Source organism: Pavona decussata, unplaced genomic scaffold (genome assembly GCF_977016875.1).
Source record: "Pavona decussata unplaced genomic scaffold, jaPavDecu1.1 SCAFFOLD_144, whole genome shotgun sequence".
In the NCBI taxonomy this organism is placed as follows: Eukaryota; Metazoa; Cnidaria; class Anthozoa; order Scleractinia; family Agariciidae; genus Pavona; species Pavona decussata.
Genome location: NW_028145557.1, coordinates 263,367 through 275,286, shown reverse-complemented (window position 1 = coordinate 275,286; position 11,920 = coordinate 263,367). Strand labels below are relative to the sequence as shown.

The following is an 11,920-nucleotide window of genomic DNA, read 5'->3' as shown; positions in this document are numbered from 1 at the left end:
CGAATTACGTTTTCGTAGCCTTGGTCGTCGTCCTTGCTTGAGCTCCAAGCAGCAGCGCGCGGCCGTCATGGGTGATGAACGAATGCCGATCACGTGCTTGACAATTAAACGAATTGAACTTTGATAATGTTCACTGAGAACTCTGATCTGAGATATGATGCGTTGCGTCAAAGAAGCTGAACTTTTTTTAATTAAAAAGAGGGAATATTTTCTTTGAGCGTTTTCACTGTTTTGAAATTTTGCAGTTTCAAGAAAATTGTGATGTTTCGGAGAGAGTTTTCTGGTCTTCGCAACTATCTGTTGTTCACTGATAATTTCCTTGCTCGAAACTACTTGAAGAAGAAGGAAATAGCGCGCTAGCACCTGATAGCAATTGAAAGCTAACTTATGATTAAAAACGCAGACATTCAATGCAACCCCGCAGCCCCTTTCTTTAATGATTACGTTTTGACACACAGAACACTGAAACTGAACATTATCAAAGAACCGCATGCATTTCACCACCAAAACCACCGGCCGGCGGCCGGTGTTTTTCGGTTCACTGGCTATTTTCTGTTTTGATTACGTAACAGAACATTGACTGTTTAGCTCAGATCTATTATACCACATACCGTGCTTTTGTGCATTGAACTAAACTGAATATGGCAAGATAACGGTAGTCTGCGTAGCCTAACGGCATTATTCGAGCAAAGGCAAAGTTTTGGCGGCGGAACCGCGAGAAAAAACTTCGGTTTTTCAGCCCCGTCTCCTCTTCATTCCTCTCGCGGCTTCGACGCTCAATTTGGCGTCTCCCTGCCAAAACGTTTGACCCGGGGCAAACAAAACTTTAGCCCAGCTGCGCGCACTAAGATAACAATCGAGCCCAATATCCGCTCGCGTAAAAAGCAGCAATTAAACCGTTGTACGCCACTAAGTTTTACTTGGGAAAAACCCGTCAATGTTTACGGTACTGACACGTCAGTAGAAGACCTGTATTTCAAGAAAGCATTGTACTAGCTATATATTCTACCAAAATACCGGCGGATTTTCCTTTTTTGTTAGTAAGCCTTTTTTTTTCTATTTTGATTACGCAACAGCGAACAACAGCGGTCGATTCTTTAGGTTAGCGTCAGCTATTTTGGTTGTAAGAGGTATCTCTGAGATTCAATAGATGTGAGGCCTGAAGCATTTGTTTGTCACATGCACAGCAATCAGTTTTGCTTCATCAGTTGCCGAGAACTTGGACCACCGACGTACCAATGTTGTAACGGTATGGTTGACAGCACGCTGTTGTTTGTTGCTTGACGTACGATCTGATTTGAATTACTGCAATGGGCACATACAGGCGTAGGCGAGTGTGAATAAGCGAAAAAAAAAAAAAAATCAAGAGAAATATCGTCTCTACTGTTGCAACTAGGCACGTTAAAACAAGGAAAGAGAGCTCTTCAAAGCCTTAATGCTATTGGGCATTTAGCTCTTTTTCCATACATTTCTTTTAAAATTGACATGTCTGCTAATTAAAGACATTGAATGCAGTATACTTTATCGTCTGGTGTAACATAAATCTCACTAAGTGCTTTTGATATTTCATCAGTTCTATTTCCCTGCTGCAAGATGTATTTTACGTCTACTGCGCATGTGTTCAATTTCTTCATTTTCCCATACATTTCCTTATAAATTTTAACCTTCTGTAGATTCTTCGCCCTTTATTCTACTATTTTGAGTTTTCCATTTCCGCAGTGGCTCGAAAAGTTAAGGGAAAAGACCGGACAAGGACCTACTACCTCAGAAGGTCTCGACTGAGTTATTTCACATTGTACACGTGCTAGAACAGCTAGTTCGAGGATACATGTGTGTTTCTAATACAAAAACATGGACGAGCAATGTTTTTCTTTATTACCGTCTCAAAGATATGAAGAACGTACAAACGTATTTCTATAGGCCAAATAGAATCGAGCTAATCTGTGTTCAGCAGACCGCCGTCTCTTAACTGGCTAGGAGCTCCATCTGCCTTGTAAGTCTCAATTTTCGCCACATTCACGCACCAGAAAATACCTCGATTAAAGGGACCCCTCCTTTATTTTACGGACACCTTAAGGTGGCTCAATAAGGTTATGCAAGACCACGAAGCGCACGCCAGTGACATCAATCGAAAGTTTATATTCTAGTTCTTTTTGCTATTTTCCAAATCAAAGCTACTGAAACATAACAAACAAGGGCCAAAATTTGCTGTTCAGTGACAATCACCTCTGAAATGAAGGCTTTTAGTCTCAAATTAAAACTACTCAAACATCCGGCGCCATTTTTTACGTCTGTTTGGCTTCGATTTCAATTTTCTCAATTTCCTTCGCTGAAATTTTCCGACCTGCTCCGGGAGTCTGATATGAAGAAACTTTTAAAATCGAAACAGGTAGGGGTTTTCAAGGTAGTTGTTTCGTTTTTAGCATTTTTGTGTTTTTTTGGCTGAGTGAAAACCTTGTCTTGCAAATTTTTCTGATAAATTGACCGTAAGGAAAGCTAAAAAGATACATCTCTGCTAAATTTCAAGGAATTTCACTGAAGGAAATTCGAGAAATCTGTGGGGAACTTTCTATTTTTTCACCTCAATGGCAATTGCGTCATCAGAAAGGGAACTCGCCAAGGTCGCTTTTTGGGCATGCGTGAACTTTTCAGCAATGGACCTGTTTTCGCGAGCGAATTGGAAGAAATTTGCAACGTCCGTCAGTTATCTTTGAAGACACGAACGATAATACTTTGGTTTATAAAACTATGACAGAGAATGTTTTCTTTTTAAATGGTTTTGGTTTTTCTACCCCAGGACTATAATTTGAGCTGTACAATTGACTTGTTCGCTGTTTTTCTTGAGCTTGCGTCAGCTAGCGCGCGCACATTACTAAAGCTCGCATCATCAAATGCGCGCGCGAGCTTAAAACCCTAGGGAGACACCCTAAATGTAACTGCAATCATTTACATTGTTGAAAACCTGTATTAAGCGGACACTAGAGAAAGGATAAGCGTTTAATATCAAGATCGTATAACATAGCGCGTGTGCTTCCCTATCTACTTCTTATTGGAATCATCTCGGTATAATCAACAATTATTTCACCAGCGCGCGTTGGATATGAGATGATAGATAGCCAACGAGGCGCGTACAGGGTAGATATAAACCGGTGATGTGAATCTTACCATTGCCGGCTCCCATAGAAATAATTACTGCGATCGTGAAAGTGTCCTAAATCAACTGACCAAATTCTTATTCTAGGCCGAATAACGAAATACGTAGGCGATCAAGCGAATGGTTCAGAACTCAAAGTACGTATGACAAGGGGCGTCCTTACAAGCCACATTTTTCTTAGCTTGTGTTTCTGATGGGATGAGACAGTCTCGTGAGATATTTAGGCTCTACATTATACCGGATAGCTCTTGTGCCAGCACCAAAAACATATCGGATAGGGCTTTTGTTCCCACACAAAACGCCGATTTCGGATCAATTTTTTTTGCCGGAGTGATGCTGCGCTGCTTCGGTCTTAAAAGTGAATCGTCACATTTCGGATAAGTTTTCAGAGACAGTTTCTTGAGTAGTGTGAACAGAGAATCGAACCGAAACGGAAGTCAACAGCAAGTAGCGAGTATTGGATTCTAGTGAAAAGATTGCTCCGGTTTTGGGCCACTTGTGTTCACACCAGGCCGGAGTATTTATTCACAACGGAATAAAATGCTACCCAACATAGTGTAGGCAGATCCTAAGCGTAGCAACACAAAACTAAAGCGAAATTATCGACGGTCATTTCAAAACTGCTTTATTAAGCAATAGTTCTAAAAAGGCTCACATCAATAATCAATAAGGAATTTAAAACTCATCAATAGCGGAGACAAAAAACTACTTTGCTGAAAATTTGATTTCATCAAAGGGCCTCGATATCTTGTTCTCCTAATTTATGAAGATCTTCAACAGAGAAGCTTTGTATCACCAAATAGTAAATAAAACAAATATATGCAGGATATATAACAATTGATATAAAACATACTGACAAGCAGTGGAAATCAGTTTAAAATCGACATGAAATTGGAAATTACTTACAAAACGCGCCTTTCAGACTAGAGAGGACGTGTTTACAATACATAAAGAAATTCCAGTTGTTATTAAATAGTTAAATATACCCAACAAAAGCACCTTTCTTGGTCAATTCTTGGTCTGGTAGAATTCGAGATTCCACCGGAGTGAGATTTATATTCTCTAAAATTATGCCGTGTTTGGTACTCTTTAAAAGAACTAACAAACGGAAAAAAAGCCTACTATTTGGAGTGCGTTCCTACAAAGCTTAACCCAGATTAAATAATTCAATATTCAAGTGTTCTTACTCTATATTGCGAGTGTTTTTGCTAGTCTGTGCGTAATCAATTAATGTTTTACAACGCAGAAGTCTCTGTTTTGTATGCTTGGTTGGAAAAGCCCGCATTAGCAGCTTCCTTTCCGTCTCCTCCAACCTCCACAGCTTCCAGTTCAGCATTTTCCCGTTCAATGTTTTCCATCATTCTCTGGCCAGCATAGGCGATCGCGCCGAAGAAGGCGAATCCGAAGAGTAATATGCCGACGGACATCCCAATTAGTGCTCCGCTGAGTGGGAGGATAACGAAGGCGGTGACAAGAGAAATTGTGTCCAAGATGTAGATTAAGGCAGCAAGAACTTGGCGATGGAAGTGAGTTCCAAGGATAGAGCCTAAAGGAGCCATGAACATCACAATAGGAGCGGTCACAATGATGTACTGCCATGCCTGAAGGGTGACGGATTCTTGGATGACAGTGCGCCAGAACAGACCCACTAGAGAGGTCCATGCCATCATGACAACTGATGTTGGCGTGGCCGTCTTCTCAGTCACACGGAACAGAAGCGTCAAGACGCTGAAGCTGCAGATATCCACTCCACCCCCGACAACGGCAGTAAAGATGCCACCGACAAATCCACACGCGAGAAGAGTGAGTAACTTCCAAGGCTTGACTTTAGGGATTGTCGGGTAAGTCTTGCGCTTGTGGTAGCGATTGAGAAGGAAGAGGGCGAACGCAAATGCGAACCACACGCAGACGAAAATCATCTTCTTTACCTTTGCACCAACGTAAGGATCCACAAACTCCAGCCCAAGTATCACTCCGAGGACTCCTCCGGCGAAACAAAATACTATGGAGTGTATCTCTATCTGCACCCGCATCCAGAAGATGACAAACGTTGCTGCTGACATACCGCAAGATTGTACCATAAGTGCCACATCGCGTGCCACTGATGGTGACACATTAAAAGCAAGGGTCAATACGGGAAAAGCAACTGCTCCTCCACCTTCACTGGTCATTCCTGTGAAGAAAAGCAAAAGTTATATACGTTAGTGTACTACTTCAAAGACGTGGTATACAGACCTCTTAAAATGGTCATAAAACGGTCCCAGAAACTAATTTCTAAACTCGAGTTTACTGAAAGGTCCTCGTTTGTTGGTTTTAGGTTTATCAACTGTTTTTTATACTGCCTAGTACTGCATATAAATCGATCGGCTGTTTGCAAAAGGAGCAACAGTGCCATTTTTTTTGTGTATTACTGGCAAGTTGTTTGCGATAGCATATGCCACTGAAACACAAGCAATAATGAAGGAGAAAGGTTTGTAAATAACAAGCGAAAAGAAAAGCGTCTACCAGACATAACTCATGCTAACATAGGATTTAAACAACGATACCAGCAACGGAAAACTGATGTTAACAAATCATGTACTACCTAGCTTCATTCAGGGCATGGATAGCCATTTTTCAGGTCATAGCTTACACTTGGAAAAATTCCGTCACAATATTTGTCAGAAAACCCTTTTCCCACAACTCTGCTAATTATAACCAGTGTTTCCAACAAATGAAAGATGTCCAACGACTTGTAAAATCGTTATGTTTCGAACGGAGGTTCAGGCGCGGATCCAGACCAAACTATCAACTTTTTTCTTATAATTAATAGATATTTTTAGAACAAAAAATCCCAGGTTTAAGTAAGAAAAATGCCCGTCAGAAAGACTTGAGAACCTAGGAAATGGTACCGGCTACAGGAGTTAAAATTGAAAATTTTGTGGGGGAATCCAACCCTCTAGAACCTAGCGCCTTTGGCGTTCGTATAATCGGATTGTTCACATTTTCTCCTGGATCCGTGCCTGAGGTTGATTAATGAAATAGTGATTGTGGAAATAGTCTTCACCTGCAACACAACCGCCAAGAATCATTGTCAAGGTCATGTAATATCTGTCAGGAAACAGAGCAAACCAGTTGTACTTGATGGCGCAAGTCCACCAAACGATGTGACAGAGTCCCGACGCTATGGCAATGCCAACGAAAAGACGGTACTTCACCATAAGCTTCTTCTGCCATGGGGCATCAGGTGGTAGTTCCTGAAGAGCTTTAGTTTGGGTTTTATTCACAGCCTGACCTAAAAGGTGCGAAAATTGGAATTAGTTATTATTACAGTCGAACCTCCGCTAACGGACACCTCCCGTAGCGGACACTTGGTCATGTTCTTAGCTACATACAAACACTACATTTTTAATCTCTTATTAGCGGAAACCTCTCTTAAAGGGGAAGTATCACGCAAATTTGCTGTCATTTCAAAACTCAAAAATGGTTGTCTGTCAGCAGAAACAACAAAATAATTGTCAAGTTTGTCATAGATTTTTACCGCAGTGCAATAGAACTGTCGATTAGTGCCCCTGGCCAGAGACAGAGTAGGCCGTATGGATTGAAACTTGAATTGAAAAATGTCAGGCTAATTTTTTCCCAAGTTCTCGCATTTTTTTTTTCAAAAATGCGCTACATCCGATCACGAGTTGTTCCTTTCAAGAATTGAGTTGATTTCTTTCCTCTCGTCATTCTAGAATTATTTGGCAGCTAATTGAAGGTCTTATTTCATCTTATTTTTTTCAACAAAAGATATAAAATAACCTATGATACTCGACGAAGGCTCTGTGTTATCAAGAAGTCAATTCAAACAACGGCAATAATTACTGAAATTCAACAACATAAACTCTTTTTTATGAGAACCTTTTCATAAGAACGTTGAGGCTGAGGTTTACTAAAGTTTAAGGACATTACTCAGACTGAGAAACAGTTAAGAACATTCTATTATGACCAAATCAGGAGTAAATGCTTTTGAAATGAACTATACACGGGTAAAATCAAACATGTAGGTATCTTGGTCATGTCCTCACAGATTTATTGAAATACTGTAACAGGTTACTTAATAACATCTTAAGAGCACTCTTTAGGCTCGAGCTCTAATTGCCAAAAAAGAAAAGGAAAATAAAAGTGAAAGAAGAAAGAAAAAAACTGCGAATGTTCAGCCTCAGCCCCAAAATAAGACGTTCTTATAAAAAAAAAAAAAAGACAAAAAAGAAACGTGTGTATCACATGAACCTCAAAACCCAGTTGCCAGAATTAGAGGTCACTGATTTGAATCTTGTCGATGCCGTGAACTTTCTGTTGCCTTCATTTTTCTCGAAATATATTTTGTTTACGTATTTTTACTGCGATGATCACCTTCTCGTTTTATTTCATACCCACAGTGCAACATCATATCTTAGTTTCAGAGGATATAGTTGTAATATGTGTAAGAATTTGTTCTTCAGATGGGCTTGAAATTTATGGTGCGCAATGCTTACTACGATTAGGATGATATCGTCACAAAAACATAAAGGTCTAAAGTTTCCACGGAAATGACGAGATAGGTAAAGGTTCGCAATAGTTTCTCGCGAAACGAAATAGCGTGATACGAATTGTTGTTGAAGAATAACAACTTGCAAAAAGAACGTGGTAAAATGAAAAATGTTCGAGAACAAGTTCACTTTACTCCCGTGGTAAGAAGACGGAGATACGTAATTCGTTCAGTTCCTAATTATGATCTTCCCTTAAGTATTTATTTCTGACAAAAATTGTCCGGTGACGGGATCACTTCGCAGGTTAACACAAATGTTTTTGCTTCTTCGTGATTAACGTAATTTGCAAACTAAAAACTTGGCCTAAAAATTCTGTGTGCGTATCTGATGTGGATGCGAGGGCAACTTTGTAATAAGTAGAATAGAACTGCTTGAACGCATTTTGTGATATGATAGCTACGGAGTCTACTTTTGGCTGTTTAGTAGAGTGCTCAAATTCTTACCTTCCCAAAAATATTTCTTGAACCACTGCGCGGGTGTCCTTCGCCCTCGTCGAGGTGCTTCGCCAGAGGTGTTCTGAAACAAACGAAACCACTGTTAACTCTTTGTCGATATCTTATGCAGCTCCAGACGTCATTTGCTATATATGTACTATGTATGAATCTATCTATGTCAACAAAAGCATCATTTGCAATTGCTCTCTTCTGGGTTGGGCAACTGTATTTGCTACTTTGTCCTTAAACGAGACTTATTACAAAGTATGACTTGACAAAAGCTTGACTTCTATTGCTTTCAATGCGCCAAATTTTATAGATGTTCTTTCTAAACACCCCGTGATATACCGTAATGTTTCTGAAAAGTCATTGAATAGAAATACGGAACATACGATCCAGAGCAGCAGATGAAGACTATCAAATCAGAGGGAAGATGTACGTGCACCAAAAGTGAACCGGGACTTTTTGATGATGTTTCCACGGAGATTATAAAATGGACAACAATCCCGAGTACTTCTTCTAATGAATTGGCGTGAAGCATCAAATCCACAAATCCACGTACCATTAGAGAACTACAGAAAATATTTTGCCAAGTTGATTCATGGTAAAACACTTGAGGTCCTTGAGCGGTTGATAAATCCAATTGTCAGTTTTAGTGGCATATTTGAGTTTCAGACCAAAACCAAATTATAACTGCGAAGAAAGTCCTTAAACACAAATTCATCTGTAGCAAATGCACACCAATTCTTCGAAGCAGATAATGATGACCATTTCAACAAACATATTGAGTGTTTACAAAGGAGTTAAATGTTCCTGGAAGAACACAGATCCTAGCTACGTTTACCATTCATTATACACTATTCGTCGAGTGCCAAGTCCACATACTATTTTAGAGACTACACAAGCCCTCGAGAGTAATTCTATTATGTGGAACACCTCAAATATTGCTTGCCTTCCAATTGCTGGACTAACCTAGTTCGGAAGAACACAGATCCCAGCTACGTTTAGCATTCAATATACACTATTCGTCGAGTGCCAAGTCCACATAGTATTTTAGAGACTACACAAGCACGCGAAAGGAATTCTTATATGTTAATACACAAGAAATATTGCTTGACCTTGAATTGCTAGACTAACTTAGTCCGGAAATCTCAAGTTTCTTCAGACGACAAGACATGTCAGTAAAGATGTTAAAAATGTTTCATCCAAAGACACCTAAGTAGCCGCTAGCTTTTTGACTTCTTCGCCCGTTTTTGAATAGTATTCATGTTCATCGATTGTAATCTGTGTCCGGTTGTTTGAAAGCCGATCAATGGTAGTCCACGATCTGAAGTTTTTATCTCGCTTGTTAAAAATGGTTTTAAATGGTAAAGGAAAGTATCAGTCAAAACAGAGGGAAAAAATTCATTATTTGTAAAAATCTTAAACTCGAATCAAAGTTCACGTTAACCCAGGATTTGCTTAATCGGGCTTCGAACAACGTGGCACATGGGCAAAGAAAAGATTTTCAACCCAAAACTCGTGTTCAAGTGGACGTTTTTTCAGCCTGAACATGTATTTCTGCCCATTTGCCATTTGTTCGGCACTGCTTCATTCGACTTTTAAACCAACTCATAAATCGCATATTTTTTATATATATATCATGTGTGATTCATCCTAAACGTCTTAGCCGCTTCGACTTCCTCCTGTATAACCCAACTATCTCGGCTTTCCCTGGAGCTCCGGGGATATGTTTGATGGGACTTTTTTTTTTTTTTTTCATTTCTGTCGATACAGCTGAGAGAACGATAAACCCAGATTGCAATCGTCACCTTGGTATCCGTAGAGACCGTCACTTTGAGTCGGTCAGGGTTGGGTAAATACGCTTGCGCACGCATCACTGAAAGCCCGCTATTCACGTGTATTTTACGGAATGTGAGGTAAATAAACAGCTTCTGATCACATGTTTGACAAAGGTAACGAAACTGAACTTTGGATATGTTTGGAGACGAAATTTCAAATATGTGATGCGTCACGGGAATAAGGCAAGCGCTCGAACGTTATGTAATCGGTTTTCCGGACTTTTTGATTTGAAGACAAAAACGTTCCTTCTAGGGTTTTCAGAGTGTTGAATTCTGCATTTTCAGAAAAAAATGTTTCTGACACTCTTTCAGTACCATTGATTTGAATTTTGGCTTTTAGTCACCAAGCAACGCAAAATTGATAAATGTGCCTTTTCTTGCCACTTCAAAAAACTACTTCTGAACATTCGCTTCTGGCGAACTGTGTTAAAAAAGTCTGTAGAGCTCGGATTTCCTTTCAAATTGATACAAATTTGTATCGTTGGTCTTAACAAAACGCAGGCGAACAGAAATCTTTCAAGTTATGTAACAACGTAAAACTCCGTCTATTGTCTTTAAGTTCCCTTAAGGAATCACAAATGAGTGCGCGTACTTTTAATAAGGCATCTCGCTTTTGACGTTGCCTAGTAGTCAAGCAACCCAGTAGTCCACTAACCTTCCAAAAGTGGAAGCACAAATATTTATCGAATGTAGAAATGCACTGTTATATCGAAGCGGCGCTTTTCAAAATGGATTAAAAAAAAAAACCAAAAAAAACACTAAGTTATCACAAAACTAATCTCAGAACTTACTTCATTATTTGCTGCTTGGCTGATAGCTGGAGTCTGAGTAGATTTCTGTTTGTAAGTCCCATTTTCCATGGGCAAACTGACTGCAACTTCTCCGTTCATAGTTTTTCTCTCTCGGGCCTAACTGAGCACTCTGTCCTTAAGGAAGCTGAAAAGAACAACAGAGTAAAGAATGTCACCATCAATACCAATCAGACCCAATGTATTCTCAGGGGACTATTAAACTAGAAGAGTCACTGAAAAGATTGACTGACACTTACCCAAGAAAGAAACAACCGACTTGGAAGAAGGCTATTCCGGAGTGAGCTGTACTTTTGAATGTACGCCGTATTAATAATGAGTTTGTGCATTAAGCAGAAGTCTTTTGTCAGTTATCACGGTGTTGTGCACAACATGTGCATAATGATGTCATCTCAGGGTTCACCGAGCATGTGTTCATTCCAATATGTTTCACGTCAATGCAGGTTGTTCTAGTACTGTTATGAATTGGCTTATTCAAGGACAACATACAGAAACAAGGCAACTTAACCAGGAACCAGTTTTAATAAACAAAAGAAAGAGAAATTTGACATCCTGACAGAAGTTTAATAATATTACATAATGAAACAACTCTCAACTTTGTTGTTAGAAAAGGTTTGGAAGAGGCAGTGAATGTTTCATTGAGATATGACAAGGTCAAAGTCCTCGGTTGCTGTTGGTTATCGGTTCCGTTTATTATTGTTTTAAAGAAAATAAACAATTGTAATTGAGCAGAAAACACGTGCTAATTATAAATATGCGCATGATCGAAATGTCCGTCTAACTCCGCCCTCCCTACCCCCAAATTAACAAGAGCGGCCATTGTTTTTCCTGGTTGTACTTTGAGTTAGTCAGGAGACAGACTATTTCAAATCCTTTACATGGCAGAGTCAATCCACAGATTGTTTTTTTTTTTAAAGGTGAATGCTACCTTAACAAGTTTTCAGCTAGCAAGGAACCATTTATTGTTAAATTACTAATTTTACAAAGGCATGGTCAATGGTAGAATGTTAGGAACCTTAAGCAGAGACGACGACGACACCAACGAAAACGTGACTTAAAAATTACATTCGCGTTTTCTGAATAAATTCGGGATAATTTCTTCTCATTTAGTTTGTGTGATGTGGCCCGG

The 11,920-nt window shown here is 39.5% G+C and overlaps 1 protein-coding gene and 1 long non-coding RNA gene across 4 annotated transcripts in view; one reads left to right on the top strand and one right to left on the bottom strand.

The window, feature by feature from the left end:
- Positions 1-11,920, top strand: part of LOC146466392 (uncharacterized) — a 52,778-nt gene that overhangs the window by 21,501 nt on the left and 19,357 nt on the right. The gene's annotated exons all lie outside the window — the stretch shown is intronic.
- LOC146466394 (uncharacterized) lies at positions 3,763-11,181 on the bottom strand. The gene is made up of 5 exons (XM_085127413.1): positions 11,031-11,181; positions 10,774-10,918; positions 8,151-8,223; positions 6,201-6,428; positions 3,763-5,327 (listed from the first exon to the last, which is right to left on the bottom strand). Exons 2-5 carry the CDS (start codon positions 10,870-10,872, stop codon positions 4,390-4,392), a joined length of 1,338 nt encoding a protein of 445 aa, XP_084983539.1. The 5' UTR covers positions 10,873-10,918; positions 11,031-11,181; the 3' UTR covers positions 3,763-4,389.

Coding starts and splice junctions, on each gene's coding strand:
- LOC146466394 (XM_085127413.1), bottom strand. CDS start 10,872: ATGAACGGAGAAGTTGCAGTCAGTTTGCCCATGGAAAATGGGACTTAC. Junction 8,224..10,773: donor GCCAAGCAGCAAATAATGAA/GTAAGTTCTGAG, acceptor CGTTTGTTTCAG/AACACCTCTGGCGAAGCACC. Junction 6,429..8,150: donor CAAGAAATATTTTTGGGAAG/GTAAGAATTTGA, acceptor CGCACCTTTTAG/GTCAGGCTGTGAATAAAACC.